At 36.6% G+C, this 20255-nt stretch overlaps 1 protein-coding gene and 2 non-coding genes across 4 annotated transcripts in view; 2 read left to right on the plus strand and 1 right to left on the minus strand.

The window, feature by feature from the left end:
- The window catches only part of ERBIN (erbb2 interacting protein), a 78707-nt gene that overhangs the window by 45599 nt on the left and 12853 nt on the right, over positions 1-20255 (plus strand). For both annotated transcript variants that reach the window (XM_049768748.1, XM_049768749.1), the window contains exons 15-20: positions 2775-2896; positions 3636-3809; positions 4612-4797; positions 7229-7343; positions 9229-9412; positions 11759-13301. In XM_049768748.1, the coding sequence (XP_049624705.1) occupies positions 2775-2896; positions 3636-3809; positions 4612-4797; positions 7229-7343; positions 9229-9412; positions 11759-13301 (2324 nt within the window). The remainder of the gene's footprint in view (positions 1-2774; positions 2897-3635; positions 3810-4611; positions 4798-7228; positions 7344-9228; positions 9413-11758; positions 13302-20255) is intronic.
- LOC126002370 (U6 spliceosomal RNA) lies at positions 13770-13875 on the minus strand. The gene has a single exon (XR_007493097.1). It is a non-coding gene; the product is annotated as a U6 spliceosomal RNA (small nuclear RNA).
- Positions 18116-18222, plus strand: LOC126003185 (U6 spliceosomal RNA). The gene has a single exon (XR_007493720.1). It is a non-coding gene; the product is annotated as a U6 spliceosomal RNA (small nuclear RNA).

Below are 20255 nucleotides of genomic sequence, written 5' to 3' on the forward strand. Positions count from 1 at the left end.
ATATGCCTAGAGTCCAGAGTCGGTCTTACACCAATAAACCTGGGGGTGAGGCCCGTTTTTCTCATATTTTTCTGGGCCTATGCAAACAACGGCGATTGCCGCTGTCACACCTTTACTACTTTTTCTTTAACCCTTATTCTTTAAGAAAAAAATTCACTGAACTTAAAAACAAATAACTGTAGTAGAATGCTTGTCTCGAATACAGGCAGGGGATGGGAAGGGGGAATATTATACTGGTGAAGGGGGGGTGTTCTGTTTGTGGCTGTAACCAACTATAATCATGTTACTTAAATAAAAAAATATAAAAAATAAAATAAAATAATAAAAAAAGAAGTTACTCCTGTCAGACTCAGGATGCTTGGGTGTAGAACCTATATACAAACATGTTTGTAATCATGGTGCTTAAATAAAGATATTATTTAAAAAAACAACAATTTTATACATGTTCCTTGGAAAGATCAGATTAAAAATAAATACATCGGAGCTGGAGAGATAGCACAGTGGCATTTGCCTTGCAAGCAGCCGATCCAGGACCTAAGGTGGTTGGTTCAAATTCTGGCATCCCATATGGTCCCCCATGCCTGCCAGGAGCTATTCCTGAGCAAATAGCCAGGAGTAACCCCTGAGCACCGCCGGGTGTGGCCCAAAAACCAAAATAAATAAATACAACTATGAAAAACTTGTAACTCAAATTGGTCTCAATAAAAATATTAAAAATAAAAACCCAAGGTCAGCCACGTGCAAGGAAAACACACTATCCACTTTGCTATTTGGCCCCTTAATTGGTAGATTGTTTTTTAGGAACCCTTCTGGTAACAGAAGATGAAAAGATAGGTGATTGATATTGTTTAAAAAAAAGAAGCAGGGTGTTGGGGGTGAGGGACGAGGATATGGGAGGTAGGACAAAAAAGGAGGTGTAGGGAGGACAATTTGGTGATGGGAATCCCCCTGATTTTATGTAAATATGTACCTAAAATATTATTGTCAACAATATGTAAGCCACTATGATCAAAATAAAAATTATATTAAAAAAACAGGGTGAAAGCAGATAATATAGATAGATAGATGATAGATAGATAGATAGATAGATAGTAGATAGATAGATAGATAGATAGATATAGATATATTATGGGAATATATTAAGCTGAGAAGCTTCTGCACCTCAAAGGAAATAGTGCCCAGGATACAAGAGCTACCCACTGAGTGGGAGAAACTATTCACCCAATACCCATCAGATAAGGGGCTAATCTCCAAAATATACAAGGCACTGACAGAACTTTACAAGAAAAAAACATCTAATCCCATCAAAAAATGGGGGGAAGAAATGGACAGACACTTTGACGAAGAAGAAATACAAATGGCCAAAAGACACATGAAAAAAATGCTCCACATCACTAATCATCAGGGAGATGCAAATCAAAACAACGATGAGATACCACCTCACACCCCAGAGAATGGCACATATCACAAAGAATGAGAATAAACAGTGTTGGCGGGGATGTGGAGAGAAAGGAACTCTTATCCACTGCTGGTGGGAATGCCGTCTAGTTCAACCTTTATGGAAAGCGATATGGAGATTCCTCCAAAAACTGGAAATCGAGCTCCCATACGATCCAGCTATACCCCTCCTAGGAATATACCCTAGGAACACAAAAATACAATACAAAAACCCCTTCCTTACACCTATATTCATTGCAGCACTATTTACCATAGCAAGACTCTGGAAACAACCAAGATGCCCTTCAACAGACGAATGGCTAAAGAAACTGTGGTATATATACACAATGGAATATTATGCAGCTGTCAGCAGAGATGATGTCATGAAATTTTCCTATACATGGATGTACATGGAATCTATTATGCTGAGTGAAATAAGTCAGAGAGAGAGAGAGAGAAAAATGCAGAATGGTCTCACTCATCTATGGGTTTTAAGAAAAATGAAAGACATTCTTGCAATAATAATTTTCAGACACAAAAGAGAAAAGAGCTGGAAGTTCCAGCTCACCTTAGGAAGCTCACCACAAAGAGTGATGAGTTTAGTTAGAGAAATAACTACATTTTGAACTGTCCTAATAATGAGAATGTATGAGGGAAATGGAAAGCCTGTCTAGAGTACAGGCGGGGGTCGGGTGGGGAGGAGGGAGATTTGGGACATTGGTGATGGGAATGTTGCACTGGTGATGGGTGGTGTTCTTTACATGACTGAAACCCAAACACAATCATGTATGTAATCAAGGTGTTTAAATAAAATATATAAAAAAAAAAAAAGAAAAAAAGAAGCAGGGCTGGAGCGGTGGTGAAGCGGTAGGGTGTTTGCCTTGCATGCTGCTGACCCAGGACAGACCTTGGTTTGATCCCCATCCCATAAGGTCCCTCAAGCCAGGAGTGATTTCTGAACACATTAGTAATCCCTGAACGTCACTAGGTGTGGCCCCACCCACCCCCAAACAAAAAGCAGAGGGGGTTGGAGCAATAGCACAGCTAAAGGGTGTTTGCCTCGCACGCAGCTGACCCAGGATGGATCTGAGTTCGATTCTTAGCATTCCATATGGTCCCCTGAGCCAGAAGCTCAGAAATTTCAATTTCCGAGCGCATAGCCCAGAGTAATCCCTGAGCATTGTTGAGGAAAAAAAAAAAAAAAAGCAGAATCTGTCAGTGTTGAATTTATACTTGCTATCATTGAACAGTTTTGACTTAATAAACTTGTAAAGAAAAGTGAGCAATCATAGTTTTTCACATTTGCAATAAAATGTCCTGGATATTTTTTTCCCTAGGTATGTTCATGTCAGATAATGAAAGTTTTAATCCTTCATTGTGGGAGGAACAGAGAAAACAACGGGCTCAAGTAGCATTTGAATGTGATGAAGACAAAGATGAAAGGGAGGCACCTCCTAGGGTGAGGCATTATTTCAATCTGAGTCTAACTGGATTGATTGCATTGAGTACTATATATCATTACTTGCTCTCAAGCCACTTGAGGTTTATTCAGTCAAGGAGAGGAGTTTGAGAGTAATGAAAAGCTAATTAAAGAACATTTTGTTGTGTGCATATATATGTATATATGTATATATTTATATAAGTATGAGGAAATATCCTTGGTTTTCTTCTTTTAGTCATTTACTTATGTATATGCTAGGGGAGGGAAAAAACTTCGAATAATGCTTTCTCTTTGGGATTAAAATGTGTGTCGCAATGTTTCCAAGTTATGATTGTAGTTATTTTTTTTATAGAAATAACTGAATCTCAGAAAGTAAGTTAGACTTATTTCCTGAAATATAAGATTTGTTATATAAATATAGACATTTTACATGTGATTAAAGTAGATAACAGGAAAACATTTATTTAAAGCCAATTGATCATTTAGCAGTATTCACTGATACATATCTAAAAATTGGTTATGTTTAGGTTTGCTTTTAAAAAAGCTTTTAAAACATTAAAATCTATAAACTGCGGTTTTTACCTATTGATAAACCCATGCTTTTTGTCAAGTTTAAAATGTTTTTAGACTTCTGTCACGTGTCTTCACCATTATCTTTATATGCCAGAAATGCAGTGTAATTACAATGAATTATAGATAATTGTCGTGTTGGTGATAGAAATACTCCTATTTTAAATTTTACTTTTTTTTACTCTAGGAGGGAAATTTAAAGAGATATCCAACACCATACCCAGATGAGCTTAAGAATATGGTCAAAACTGTTCAAACCATTGTACATCGATTAAAAGATGAAGAAACTAATGAAGAATCTGGCAAAGATTTGAAACCACATGAAGATCAGCAAGTTGTAAATAATGATGTGGGCATAAAGGTTGGAAAGTTTATTTAAAAAGTATTTGCTAAAGCCTGCTTCAATTTCTTTAAAAGTTTCAAATAATTTAAATCCTTCCTCCCCAATTTTTCTTTTCTGGTTTTGGGGCAATACCCAGCAATGCTTAGAATTTATCCCTGTATGGGATGCCAAGGATCAAACCTGGGTCAGCTGCATGCAGGGCAAGTTCCCTATCCATTGTACTATGTTGCTCCAACCGAGAAATATAATCCTTTTTATATACACTAAAATACAATCAATTTATGATCTGATTCTCAACTTTTTTTGCTAATGATTACTATTGTCATTATGTTTATAAATCTACTCTACATGGTCAGGGAAGTCTTTAAAAAATAATTGCCTAAACAGAAAATAAGATAATGAAATGTTAGAAAATTAATCATTATTTTAAGCATAGTTTTATGACAGACCACCTTTTCCACATATTGCATCAGAAATATTTTATCTTGTCATTTGTTACTGTACATTCCACAACGAGCAGAAAACATTCGAATGATTCTGAGTTTGAACATGCTGTGCATTCTTACTTTCTTAAGCCATCTTTGTAAGTTCTAGGACAAAATGTTTTCTAAACTGTTAAACTAATACATTTTGTGGACCTCTGAGATTTGCTGATCTCAAAATGAACATTTTGTGTTTAGTGCTATTGATTTCCATGTTTAAACTCTCCTTGATTTATCCAGATGGGAAGATGTTAAAATTGACTAAAAAATTTTATATGAACTTTATACCAAAATATATCTAAAGTTTAAGGAATATGAATTCTTTGTATTTTACTCAGACTTCAGAAAATACTACTACAGTAAGAAACAAACCTGATGAAAGAGAAAAATATCTGATAGCAAACTCCATACAGAAAACCAATGAGCCTGAAGCTGATATCAGTCCTGGTAAACTACCAGTGACTGTAAATATGAAAGCATCTGAGAACTCGAAGCATACTGTTAATCATAATGATGTGTTTGAGGTATGGATAAGAGTTGACATTGTTTGGAATTATTGTAACAACTGATAAGGAACAATATTGCATTGCTAACTATTAAATTTAGGAGACTGATCCTGAAAGTAGAAAATATGCTAATATGTTCACCATTTAGAAATTTCCTTATATTTGGTGATATCATTCATCATTATTTTTTTGTTTTTGTTTTGACCACATTCAGTGGTGCTTAGGGCTTACTTCTGGCTCTGCACTCAGGATTTACTCCTGGTGAATTTGGGAGACCATTTGATTCTGGGAATTGAACCTGCATCAGAACTATCACTCCAGCACTCTCACTTTTGGCTTGAAACTAAAATTTTTTATATCTGTTTTACTCATATGTGCACAGCTATAAATTTGATTATGGTGTTTCTATTTTATTTATTTTTTTTGTTTGTTTTTTCCGGCCACACCCATTTGATGCTCAGAGGTTTACTCCTGGCTAAGCACTCAGAATTTGCCCCTGGTTTGAGGGGACCATATGGGACTAGCACTTGCAAGGCAGACACCTTACCTCTAGCTCCACTCTAGCGCCACCTCGTCGGCCCATCTATTTTATTTTAATTCTGTAAAATTTATGGTGACAGATGCTTTTATTTCTATAACTTAAAATTGAAAGAAAACATTACTGGAACTGAAGAGACTATACAATGGATAGGGTATTTGCTTTGCATGCAGCTGATCCAGATTCAATCCTTAGAACCTCATAGCTGTGGTCCAAAAACAAAACTAGAACAAAAATCCTTGAACTTGGAAATGTGGATCTTTAACTTAGAAGAGAATTAAAATTAGATTACAGGGGCTGGCGAAGTGACGCTAGAGGTAAGGTGTCTGCCTTGCAAGCACTAGCCAAAGAAGGACAGCGGTTCGATCCCCCCAGCGTCCCATATGGTCCCCCCAAGCCAGGGGCAATTTCTGAGCGCTTAGCCAGAAGTAATCCCTGAGCATCAAATGAGTGTGGCCCGAAAAACTAAAAAAAAAAAAATAAAGTTAGATTACAAATTGGAAAATTAATTACATTCAGCATAATTATTGATAGAATTTTATATCCTTTGATAAAGATTAAGAATGGGGGTAGTTAAGAACAGGGGAGTGCATTTTTCCTGACAGCTGCATCGTATTCCATTGTGTATATGTACCACAGTTCCTTTAGCCACTCATCTGTTTTCTTGATACTTTCAAATAATGCTCTTTACAGACTTTTTTCCCCCTTATTCTTTTCATCATATACCTGGAATAATTTAACCTGAAATTGACCTGGTTTTATACAATGTCAAAATTATATTAATATGTGTTAACCACCAGACCACTTGATTTTGTTTGTAGGGATCTTCCTAGGCATCATTCAGGGGGCCCAAAAATCATACTTTAACAGCCCCATCCAACCAGCACCAGGACTGCAGTACTTCTCAGGCTCTGCAGTGTTCATGGACCCTTTGGTGATGTTCGGGGGGCATCAGAGTTGGGTGCATGCCTAACCTCAATGACTTCTCCAGGCTACTTTTTTGTTGTTTATTTTGTTTGCTTTTGAGTCACACCAGTTCAGGGGTTGTCCCTGGCTCAGAAGTTGCTCCTAGCATGCTCGGGGGACCATATGGGATACCAGGGATCGAGCCCAGGTCATCCACATACAAAGCAAATGCCCTGCCTGCTGTGTTATTACTCCAGCCCCTATATTTCATTTTTGTTTTTGCTCTTTAGTAGTACTTAATGATAGATTATGTGACTCAACTGCCAAATCTTGGATGAAAATTTATGGAAAATGACTGTTCAGGACTTAGATTGGGCAAAATTTTTATTATTTCATTTTATTTATGTATGTATGTATTTATTTATTTATTTTGGTTTGGGGGCCCCACTCAGTGACACTCAGGGGTTACTCCTGGCTATGCGCTCAGAAATTGCTCCTGGCTTGAAGGACCATATGGGACCCCGGGATCAAACCACGGTCTGTCCTAGGCTAGTGCAGGCAAGGCAGATGCCTTAGCACTTGTGCCACTGCTCTGGCCCCTCATTATTTCATTTTAATGGAAGAATACTTGAGTTCTTCCGATTCCTTGGAATCCTGAGATTTTTGAGGAGCCTAAATTTGAAGATTAGGATGAGACTGGAGCACTTTCACCAAGCTAAGTGTTTTAATGGCAGAGATTAGGTGATTTTTTTCTTCTCTCTCATTTGACACAATGCCAGGCACATAGTAATTATCAGTAGTTATTACTATTAGATAGGCATTTTGATGTATTGCTAATAATTGCCATAGTTCTCTTGCCATATCTTGAAAAACTTAAATCATATACTAGTTTTGGCCACTATTACGTAATATTTTTCATTTATATACTTAATTTTCTTAGTTTGTATAACATAATAGGAAATCAAAATTTATTTTAATGAATATTTTCTTTTTCCTTTAAATTAGGAATCTGAAGACCTTTCATCTGATGAAGAAATGAAAATGGCAGAGATGCGACCACCATTAATTGAGACTTCTATTAACCAGCCAAAAGTGGTAGCACTTAGTAATAACAAAAAAGGTTAGACATTAAAATTTAAGATTTAATTGAGACTAAAATGGGCAGAATTAAGTTTATAATGAAATTTATTTGGGGGGAGTATATTTCACTAAATGTCTATTATTAATACATTTTAGAAACTGTTTTTAAAACATACTTTTTAGGAGCTACAGAAGATAATAGCAGATAAGGCACTTGCCTTGCTTGTGACTGACCTGGATTTGATTTGCACCACCCCATTATTATTATTACAGGAGTGATCCTGGGCACAGAGCCAGGAGTAAGCCCTGAGCACTGCCAGGTGTGACCAGAAACAAACAAAGAAAAAAAAAAGCTTCTTTAAAAGTCTAGTCTTGGGGCCAGCGAGGTGGCGCTAGAGGTAAGGTGTCTGCCTTGCAAGCGCTAGCCAAGGAAAGGACCACAGTTCGATCCCCCGGCGTCCCATATGGTCCCCCCAAGCCAGGGGCAATTTCTGAGCATGTAGCCAGGAGTAACCCCTGAGCATCAAAAGGGTGTGGCCCGAAAAACCAAAAAAAAAGTCTAGTCTTTATTTTTCTTGTTTTTAGAAAGTTCTTCATAATTTTTTTCTCATCTCATGAAAAGTACAAGGGATTGAACTTTGTAGATAGATAAGCTCTGATAATGATTCTGTTTTTACCACTTGATTTTCTATGATGTATTTTCAACTTTTGTGGGGTAGAGGGACAGTTTTCTGTCATACCTGTTGGTACTCAGGGCTTAATGCTGACTATACTCAGCGATCATTCTTGGCGTTGCTCAGGGGATCATATAAGGGGCGCCAGGAATGAAATCCAGTTCAGCCATTGCAGAGCAAGTGCTACTTAATTTTATTCTAGAGCTACTTAATTTAAGGTACATATATCTTTTTTTAAGGTACATATATCTATTTTTAAGATACATATATCTAATTTGGCATACAATGAGGTTGATTTTGTTCAGTGTTTATTCAGTGTACTTTAGTCCACTGCAGTGAATAGTCTATCACAGAACATTATATTAACACTACCCTCACTCTATCTACTCTGCTATGAAACATAGAATCTCAAACTCTTAGAAATGAAATGGAACTTGGAAAATAAAAACAGTTTTTTATTTTTTTTCCATCAAATGTTTATCCAGCCTTTGCTTTTATGACATTAGGGAATATTAAATATTTCATTACTACTTTACTTTTATCCTCAATCATAGGTTTAATCACCAGTATCCCATCATATGATGGTGAAAAAAGAGGAATAGACCTATGAAAGACCTGCCAAGTGTGGCCCAAACCCCATCCCCCCAAATGCTACTTTTATATGAATATTGGAACTTGAGTATTATAGATATGTGAACAGCATAATCACTAAAACTGATGTCCTTAGAAAACATTATACATTATTACCTTTTTTAGTAGTTAAAAGTCATTCAAATTCTAAATACCCTATCATTGTTTATGATTTTGTGGGGCCACAACTGATAACACTCAGTCTAATTCTGATGTAATGCTTAGAGGTGACTTTCCCAATGGTGCTGTAGAGGGACCATGTACTTCTGGGAATAACACCTGGGCTCTCAATTATGTCATCCATGTTTAAAAATTGCTTAATCTGGTGCAGGAGTGATAGAGTGTTTCTTTGCTCACAGCTGACCCAGGTTTAATCTACAGAATTCCAAATAGTCCCCTGAGCACCTGAGTGAGCCCTGAATGCAGAGCCAGTAGTAAGTGCTGAGCACTTGCCAGGTGTGACCCAAAAACAAGGGGGGAAAAATTGCTTAATCTTTGTGCTTACTTACTGCAATTTTAAGGGGATTCTGATTATATATCTTATACACTAAACCATCACAAAGAAATATTTTATGCAAGTTATGGATGAGTTTATTAATAGATTAAATTTTCTTGTTTCAGATGATACAAAGGATACAGATTCATTATCAGATGAAGTTACGCACAATAGCAACCAAAATAACAGCAACTGCTCTTCACCATCTCGGATGTCTGATTCAGTTTCTCTTAATACTGATAGTAGTCAAGACACCTCACTCTGTTCTCCAGTGAAACAGACTCATATTGGTATTAATTCCAAAATCAGGTTTGTGAACATCATACCAAAATAACTATTTGGGGCTAATGGGGGTGGAGTGGGGTGCAGTTTACCACCAGCATTGCTCAGGACTCCTGGCTCTGCACTTGGATCACTTGTGGCAAGACTTAGAGGACAACATAGGGTGCTGGAAATCAAATCTAGGTCAGCTGCATGCAAGGACACAAGCACTTTACCTATTGTTCTATCTCTCCTGGTTCCACAAAATAATTCTTTGTACAATAGAGATAAAATAAGTAAACTTATAACTAAACAGAATTTTCAAAGAAAATTCATTTTCAAAGAAATGGTATATGTTTCTTCCTCACAATCTCATTACTAATTATTTAGCCTGTTTCATTTTATATTAATCTTTTTCAAAAAAGAATAGAATCCATAGAGATAGTACAGTAGGTAGGGTGCTTACCTTGCATGCAGCTGACTCAGATTTGGTCCCCTGAGACATATGATCCTCTGAACCTACCAGGAGTGATCCTTGAGTACCGAGCTAGGAATAATTTCTGAATACTGCCAGGTGTGGTCCAAAAGCAAATAATTTAAAAATAGAAATGACAAAGCATATCTAATTCTCTTCAATGAACCATTTAATATATCCAGATATTATCACATAAGCAGCCTATTTAGAGGAATTTAAAATGAAAGAGGGTTATTTTTTTTCTTTGGCTTTTGGTTTTTGATTTTTGGGCCACACCTGGTGACACTCAGGGGTTACTCTTGGCTGTGCGCTCAGAAATCACTCCTGGCTTGGGGAACCATATGGGACACTGGGGATCAAACCAAGGTCTGTCCTAGGCTAGCACGGGCAAGGCAGATGCCTTACCCCTTGTGCCACCACTCTGACCCCAAAGAGGGTTTAATTTTACTCTAAATCTTTCTATACCCCTTGCCTCCACAAACACATTTATTTTTTTTCTCCCTAAAACCACCATTCCCTTAATTCAGGGGTCTCAAACTCAGTTTACCTGGGGGCCGCAGGAGGCAAAGTCGGGGTGATCCTTGAGTGCAAAGTCAGTAGAAAGCCTTGAACATTGGGGGGGTGTGACCCAAACAACTAATACAAAACAAAACAAAAAAAAGATTCCTCTAGGGCAGGGCCACAAAATGTGGTACGGGGGGCCCACTGGCTGCAAGTTTGAGACCCCTGCTAATTCATGGTAGTGGTTTTAGAGACCAGAGCTTGCACACAGGACTGACTGGTGTTTCCACATTACTTTTCACTGTGGTTGTTATGTATCAGATTGCCATACTTGATTATAGTGCTTGCCAAGGCTTGCACTTCTTTCTGCAGTACTTGCAAACATATTTTCCAGAGTTCACTTTGTTGGTTGAGGAATACAAGTAGGATTGTGGTTCTCACTGGAGAATTACTACAATCAAGCACATGCTTGCTAAAGGTTATATTTCTCAGCTTTGTGCAGACATCTTTTTAGTTATAGTGTTCACAAGGGGTAGTACCCTTTTCTTTGCTGATTACACACATCTGACTGCTGTGTGGCCAAAAATTATTTCCAACACTGAGGCAATACTGCCAGGCTAAGACCACAGAGCTGCGTGTCATATACTAGGCACATGTAGGACATAGGGGATTTGTACTCCTTAACAATACCCTTTTAGGGCAGGAGCTCAAAGCCACTGCAGTATTTCTTCAGGCTTGAAAAAGCTAGAAATGGAAAATTGTTTTTGGGGTGTCATTAAATGGTTTACTAAAATATGTTGGGTTTTTTTTTTTTTTTTGGCTGTATCTGTAACTTAAAATTTTTTTGGTGGAAAGAATAATCAGGTTTGAACCATGACCCCATATATGAAAAAGGTTTTGCTCTACTGTTGAGCTGTACCTCCATCTAGAATTTTTTTTTTTAATTTTTGGACCTCACCTGGCTGTGCTCAGGTCTTACTCCTGACTCTGTTCAGGAATCACTCCTGGTGGGACTCAGTGATGATATATATACTGGTAGGAATTGAACCCAGGCTGGTCACATGTTAAGCAAGCAAGAACTTTCCCCAATATTCTCTGGCATCTGCATTTCATCCTTTAACTTTTATCATTTCATAATTTTGGGTACTTATATAGAAACTAGCTACTAGTTTTCTGTTGTTGAGAAAACTGGGGCCAGCGAGATAGCATGGAGGTAAGGCATTTGCCTTGCACGCAGAAGGTTGTTAGAATCCCGGCATCCCATATGGTCCTCATGCCTGCCAGGGGCGATTTCTGAGCATAATGCCAGGAGTAACCCCTGAGCGCTTCTGGGTGTGACCCCCAAAACCAAAAAAAAAAAAAAAAAAAAAGAAAACTGGTATTGATATTGTTTCTTGACAAGATTATCTTTGTTTTAGGCAAGAAGATGAAAATTTCAACAGCCTTTTACAAAATGGAGATATTTTAAATCATTCAGCAGAGGAAAAGTTTAATGTTCATGATAAAAAGAATTTTAAGTTAACTGAATATGATTTGAATATAGAAGAACGATTAGTTCTTATTGAGAAGGGTGTTGACTCAACAGCCACATCTAATGAATCTCACAAATTGGATCATATTAATATGAATCTTAATAAACTTGTAACTAATGAATCTTTTCAACCAGAGGTAGTGGAAAGATCAAAGGCACAAGATATAATGCTTGGAACAGGCTTTTTAAACATTAATACTAAAGGAGAACCTGAGCATTTGGAAAATGGAAATGAGTATCCTAATCTGGAATGTGTAAATAAGGTTAATGGACATTCAGAAACTTCAGAGCCTTCTAGGAGAACTGACCCACATAACATTGATTCTTCTGTTGAAGTGGGTATTTCTAAAAGCACTGAAGATCTTTCACCTCAGAGAAGTGGGCCAATTATATCTGTTGTGAAATCACATAGCATCACAAATATGGAGACTGGAGGGTTAAAAATATATGACATTCTAAGTGATAATGGACCTCAGCCACCAAGTGCCACAGTTAAAGTCACTTCTACTATTGACGGAAAAAATATAGTCAGGAGCAAGTCCGCTACACTTTTATATGATCAACCATTGCAAGTGTTTACTGGTTCTTCTTCTTCTTCTGATTTAATATCAGGTACAAAGGCAATTTGTAAATTTGATTCAAATCATAATCCTGAGGAACCAAATATACTAAGAGGCCCTACATCAAGTGGCCCACAATCTATACCTCAAATATATGGTCCTCCACAATATAATATCCAATACAGTAGTAATGCAGCAGTCAAGGACAATTTGTGGCACTCTAAACAAAATCCCCAAATAGATGTTGGTTTTTCTTCTCAGCATCTTCCTAGACAGGAAAGCACAGAAAATCACAGTTATGCGAAGTTTTCTGCCAACATGAATTTCTCTAACCATAACAACGTTCGAGCTAATACTGGCTACCATTTACATCAGAGAATTGGCCCTGGAAGACATGGGGAAATGTGGGCCATTTCGCCAAATGATCGACTTGTTCCTGGAGCAACTCGAGCTACAATTCAGCGACAAAGTAGTGTGTCCTCTACAGCCTCTGTAAATCTTGGTGAGCCAGGCTCTGCAAGACGGGCTCAGATTCCTGAAGGAGAGTATTGTTCATACAGAGAGCTGCATTCAGTGGGAAAAACTACTCCAATGATGTCAGGATCACAGAGACCTCTTTCTGCACGCACATATAGCATTGATGGCCCAAATGCATCAAGACCACAGAGTGCTCGACCCTCTATTAATGAAATACCAGAGAGAACTATGTCAGTTAGTGATTTCAATTATTCACGGACTAGTCCTTCAAAAAGACCAAATGCAAGGGTTGGTTCTGAGCATTCTTTATTAGATCCTCCAGGAAAGAGTAAAGTTCCTCATGATTGGCGAGAACAAGTTCTACGACACATTGAAGCAAAAAAATTAGAAAAGGTAATTTAACAAGATTTTCTTTCCTCTCTTAAGTGTATTATTTTCCTTTAAAATATTGGGCATTTTTTTAGTGCTCAGAGTTACTGAATATGTCTACATTCTAGGAATTTTCTTTGCTGTGAATAGAGTTCTAAGATCAGACTTATTAAGACTTAAAACAATTTAGATGGTAGTACATGTTTTGTTTTTCCTCTTTTCCTTCTCTCTAGTATTTTCTAATGTGCATACATTTTATATATTTGGATTGTTTTTCTCTTCTAGATTGTACATATTATAAATAATGAACATGTGCATCTCTGGCTAGCATTTTCTGCCTTTGTGCTCATTCATTTGTAATTGTTATGTAATTATGTGTAACATAGTAGCCATTTACAATATACTTAACAGAACAACAAGAAATAGATTGAATATATAGTTTTTTTCATGGTGCTATTTTTCTGACTTTATGTTATGACTAACACTGTCACATAATTTTTGGCATGCCTCATGGACTTGCTCTTGACTTTTCTTGTGCAGGGTCCATACTAATCTTCTCTGTATTGTTCCAATTTAATATATATGTTGCCAAAGCAAGCACTGCCCTTGACTTTTCTTGACTATATTTCTGATCTGTTTGAACTCAGGTATCTAGCATAATTTTGGAAATACCCTTCTTTATAGAGTCTGTATCTAGAAAGGAATTGTATTTCTTTTCTTTCTTTTTTTTTTAATCTTTGTAGGGCAAAAAGATAATCGAGTAAGGTGCTTGCCTTCACAGGGTCAACCCTGGTTTGATCCCCAACATTGCATATGAACCCCAAGTACCATAAAGAGTAAACACTGCACCACTACCAGGTGTGGCCCTCATCCCTTTCACTTTCCTGACCCCGAAAATATTATCCTATAAAATTGATTGTGTGTAAGGCCTATTCTTTAAAATTTAGCTCATAGCTCTCAGATTTCATCCCCAAATTGCCTTTATGAAATATCAGATTAGTTTATTTTTAGTTATTTTTAGGTTGTTTATTTTTTAACAGTGCCAGGAATTAAGCTAGAGCCTCAAACATACATCAATTTAGTAACTTTTAAAATGCTTTATGTCAGGTTTTTCAGAAATGCCTCTAGTATGATTAATATTTTCTATCGTTGAATTCTTTGAATTTTTCTATTTTAACTTTAAAAAGCTCAGCATCTATATGCAACTTCATCTCTTTCTTTTATTTCAACATTGACTTTGTATATACTATTGAAACTAATTTTCTAAGGCATTTGAAAAATAAGTGAAAGAGAAATCTCTCGGTGGATTTGAAATCAATGAATTAAAAGGCATTTCTGCTCATTGAAGTTACTTCTGATTGGAATATTCTTAAAAGCAGTAATAAGAAACTTGTAATTTGTTATTGAGGAAGAAGTAGTTTAAGATTGGTGCCTTGCATAACTGGTTGTTGAGAATGCAATTAATTATGGGCTAGAATGATTGTACAATGTGTAGGGTGTTTTCTTTACATGCAGCCAACCTATATTCAATCCCTGGCTTTCCATAGGTCCCTGAATCACCACCACCCTGAATACAGAACCAGGAGTAAGATCTGAGCACTACTGAGTGTGCCCCTCCCCCAAATAAAGCCAAATAAGAATGCCATTAATTATTACTAAACATAGAGAAGGAATCACAGATTTAGTGGATGATACAAGTTTGGTTATCATTATAGTCAGTTTAGTTGACATCTTGCCTGGCTGTTACCCCTTTTCCTATATGTTAGAGATAGTAGTCACCACGTTGTCCATTATTACTTATTGCTTCTTAGAAATGTTGATACTATTTTCCCACTTCCGCCTAATGGTAATTTAGCAGTGAAAATTAGTTTACTCAAATTAAGACAAATTTTTGAGAGACCAGACAAGCACAAACTTGTGACTGACAGAATAATTCCCATTTCCAGGCATAGGTCACACTTTAGGGTTAAGAGGTTCTCTTTTTCATGATATACTGGGCAACACACCCATCTTCCAGCCTTTTGGTTGGTTGTGAAGTACACTGCAGTGTCTTCCAGCTTATTGATCGGGAAGTATTTCCAAGTCAGTCAGTTACTATCATTGTAGCGTGTAGCTCTGCTATAGTCCTCCTCCTGGGACATTTATTTCTTTGTAGCTGTTTGAGATAGTTTTTATTCTTTCTGATCTTAAAAAGTATTCACATATGGGAATTGGAGCAATAGTACAGCAGATATGTATGTCTTATACACACAGCTGACCCGGATTTAATCTGTGGCATTTCTGTATGCTCCCCTAAGCATAGTCAGGAGTAATCTCTGAGTGCAGAGCCAGTAATACCTGTTTCACATGCGGCCAAACCTTGATTTATTATTCCCCAATACCACTATGGCCACTCAAGCCTATCTGAATGCAGAACTAATAGTAAATGTTGAGGATTGCTGACTGCTGGATTCACCCAATCCCTCACCAAAAAAAAGTATTTTTAAATATAAAAAATGAATTATTAAATGAGTTAACATATAAAGCACTTGGTACAGTGCCTCTGAACATAACTCCCATATGAATGTTTATTCTCATCTTCCTTGTCATAGAATTAAAATATTTAAAATAACAACTGATTAAAATTAGTATTTATATTTAGGACATCAAAATACTTGAGTATAGAGTAGGAAAATGTGGGGCCATAGCAAAAGCACCACAGATTGTATGTTTACCTTGCATGCAGCCAACCCGGGTTCGATCCCCAGTATCCCATATGGTCCCCCTAGCCTGCAGGAGTGATTTTTGAGCACAGAGCCAGAAGTAATCCCTGAGCACTGCCAGATGTGCCCCCACCCAAAAAATAGGAAAAGGTATTACGGTAGCAAAATAAGAAATAATGCCTATAAGCAGATTTTTTTTTTCTATTTTTTTTTTTTTTGTGTGTGTGTGTGTGTTTCGTTTTCAGGAGCACTCGGGTAATTCCTGGCTCTGTGCTCGAAAATTACTCCTGGCTCAGAAATTAATCAGGTGACAATATGGGATGGCAGGGATTGAATTTAGGTCAGCCTTATGCAAGGCAAATGCCCTACTGTGTTATCTTTCTGGCCCCATTATAAGCAAAATTTTAATACCAGCTACAAAAGCACTTTTTAGAAAATATAGTATCTGTTGTGTAATTTGTACAAATTTCTCTTTTATTCATATTTATATTTTATTTATAGTAGTACCAATATTACTCTTTAATACTTATAGTCAGCTTTCTCTTTAAAACACTGATTAAGGGGCTGAAGGTGGGGCACAAGGCACAGTGCATGTTTTGCTTGCATAAGAAATAGGGTCAATACTTTGCTCTAAATAAATTAATTACTATACAGTTCATCAAAGCTGATGATATGAAATAATGTTTTTGTCATGTACTTAACCAACAGGAAAAATTCCTGTAGAAACATTTGACTGAGCCTTAATCATCAATATGATTACATTGACAAATTCTAAATCTATTTTCCATGAGTTGATAATATGACAATTTTCATGATAAATGTGAAAGTAATTAGAGAATATGGAACTCTTCTCAGATCTCTACTTGTTTAATCACTCTTAAAATTTTGATAAATAAGATTAAGATTTGGGGCCAGAATGATAGATAGTACACCAGGTAGGGCAGTGCATTTGTCTTGCACACAGCCAACCCAGGTTTGATCTTCAGCACCCCAGATAGTCCCCATGTTCTAAAGGGAGTGATTCTTGAATGCAGAGCCTAGGGGTATGCCCTAAGCACTGCCAAATATAGGCCCCAACTCCCAGAAAAAAATGTTATGATTAAAGTAGCATGGGACAAAGGCTTCAGTTCATTAAAATTAACGGTTTATTAATACTTATTGATATTATTAATAAATATAAAAACTTATATTTCTTCATAAGAAAATAATAAAATGTGGGTAAGTGTATGAATAAAGAGATGCCAGAGATCTCAGCATTAGAGCACATAACCTTGTGTGAATGGAACCCTGGGTTTGACCCCCAATACCACACACTTATAAAAATAATAATAGTAATAGTTAAGTTTGTTGAATGCCAGGAACTATTTACTAATATGAACATGATAGTTTTCATCCCACTATGCATTTAGAAAATAAACATAGAGCCAGGAATAACCCCTGAATGCGGCCGGGTGTGACCCAAAAAACAAACAAACAAAAAAAAAACCTTAGAAAATGGAGACAGAAATTAGTGAAGTAATTTCTTTAGGATAATGCACTTGTTACATGGAAAAAGGGATCCTGAAAAAAATTTTACACTAATGCACACTTTACAATAAACAACCACTGTTATTTCCCGAGCACAAAACTGATATAACAGGAATGATGTTACAAGATCTCTGGCCAAAAAGTTCGGATGATTGGTGAAAGGATATATATTTCAGAACAGGAACTTAGCTAAGAGTAGAGTTTAAGCCTGCATATATGAGGAGGCCCTGGATTTCATCCCTAGCACCATTAAAAAAAATTTTTTTTTCAGAAATTCAACTATGAAGGACTTCGTAGATCATAATGGTTTCAATAAAATAAAAAATTTAGAAATAATAAAAATTTTTCAATAATAAAGAATAGGTTAGAGTTACAGTGGAGAATGAATCTAAAAAAATTGTTTTGTTTGAAGGTATTGGATGAAAGGCAAAATCCAAGAAAATCAAGTTTTCTGGAATAATGTGCTAACATACAGGTTACTCCATTTAATCCCTGTCATTTATGGTTCTCTTAAGCCTTACCAGGAGGGATCCCTGAACACAGAGTCAAAAAGGTTAAGCGCCATAGTTATGGCCACATCTATGTTACAAAAAAAAAAAAAAAAAATCAGTGCTTGCTTCGGCAGCACATATACTAAAATTGGAATGATACAGAGAAGATTAGCATGAATCCTGCACAAGGATGACATGCAAATTCGTGAAGCATTCCATATTTTATACAATGCCTGTCTCAAAGATAGGCAGAGGATAGGGGAAGAAGGAAATGATGGGGGACATTGATGTCAGGAAAGTTGCACTGGTGAAGGGGGTTGTGCATTTTATGATTGAAACTCAGTTACGAACATGTTTGTAACCATGGTGCTTAAATAAATTATTTTCATCATAAAAAAGTTAAAAAAATTATATATCATGAGCGTGTGGTTTTATCCTGGGGATGCAAGGATGGTTCAATATATGCAAATCAACTAACATCATACACAACACCAGTAAAAGGAAGGATAAAAAGAAAAAGAAAATAGATCTCTTCTGAGCCTTCTTGTTCAGTGGAAGATTTATAAAAACTAATGTAGGTCAGGCTGGAGCAGTGGCGCGCAGCGGTAGGGCATTTGTCTTGCACATGGCTGACCTAGGATGGTTCAATTCCCCGGCATTCCATCCATATGGTCCCCCAAGCCAGAAGCAATTTCTGAATGCAGAACCAGGAGTAACTCCTAATCGTCATCGGGTGTGGCCCAAAAACAAAACAAACAAACAAAAAAAACAACAGTAAAAAACAAAAACAAAAGCTTATGTGGGTCAATGAGAGTTCAGTAGGTTGAGATCATGCTTTGCATGATTTAGTGCTGTGCACCACATCCCCTAACACTGCTAGATATGGCCCCTAAACGAACAAAAGTAACAAAGTAACATTAAATATATTTAAAGATGATAGAAATTTTTTGCAAGATACACACACACACACACACACACACACACACACACACACACACACACACACAAAACAAAGAGGACAGACAAGAAAGTTAATGTGGTAAAATTCTGTATAAAACATGAGTATTTTCATGAATTTTCACATTCAGATGTTTATGAAATCTCTAATTTATTCTGTCAAATCTTATTCTGTGTGAAATAGTTCGAAAGGTACAGATCTGACCTTCAATTTTCTTTAGTTATTACTTTGAGAATTTACAAAGTAACTGAAAAGTACACATTTATAGATTCCTTTCTTTCAGAATATCATTAACATTTCTTGGTATAAAATAACAACTTCAAAACTGGAATTGATATGAAGTAGCATAGTTGACTGTACTAGTACTAATTGATTTTTACTGTGTTTCTTACGAACAAGCAGGCTGAAAATAAAATCGTATTTGCCCTCAAATGTTAGGGACATGACAAAAGCATCCTCATGAATCAACAGTTAACTGTAAATAAATGAGAGTCAAGCTATGTGTTTATGAGATATATTTCTTAAGCTCATCAGTGTTTAGCTATTTGACATTTATGTAGCTACAGTCTGGAATGATTCCATTAGTGGTTCTTAAATTTTTAACAGCATGTTCTGTACAGATAATGCAGTGCATATAGTTAGCCTGGGTTTGATCCCCAACATCACAGTCCCCCAAACACTGCCAGGACTAACCTTTGAACATTGCCATGTGTGGTCCCAAAACAAAACAAATAAAATAAAAAATTTACTATAGAATGGTTAGGACAGTTCACAGCACCTTGTAAATTACCACAATTTGTAATTATCACCACCTGGCTGGCCCTGCCAAAGGGCAAAGTAGCATCATGTTTTCAGGCCCTTGTCTTGAACTACTAACCAAGTTGGCTTCGAATCATAGGTGGGTCTCCCAGGTCAATTGAGCACCACTTGAGAACCCTGCTGATCCACTCACCTCCAAAAAGAAAAAAAGAAAAAATGTTTAAGCAGCAATGTCCACTACTAATTTCTATAGTGTATTCTTCATTTGAAAGGGGAAAATCTTACTTATAATTGTAGAGCAGTGGGGCTCTTCTAAATTTATGTTCTTTTTAAAAAAAAAAAAAAAAGCTCTTAAATTAGGACTAGAGAGAAAACAAAATAAATAGTGTGCTTGTCTTTCATGTGGCCAACATGAGTTCAATCCTCAGCATCCCATATAGTCCCCAAAACACCACCAGGAGTAATTCCTGAGCACAGAGCCACAAGTTACCCTTGAGCACCACCAGTTGTGTCCCAGACAAAAATAATAACAATAATAATA

Source organism: Suncus etruscus, chromosome 2 (genome assembly GCF_024139225.1).
Source record: "Suncus etruscus isolate mSunEtr1 chromosome 2, mSunEtr1.pri.cur, whole genome shotgun sequence".
Taxonomy (NCBI): domain Eukaryota; kingdom Metazoa; phylum Chordata; class Mammalia; order Eulipotyphla; family Soricidae; genus Suncus; species Suncus etruscus.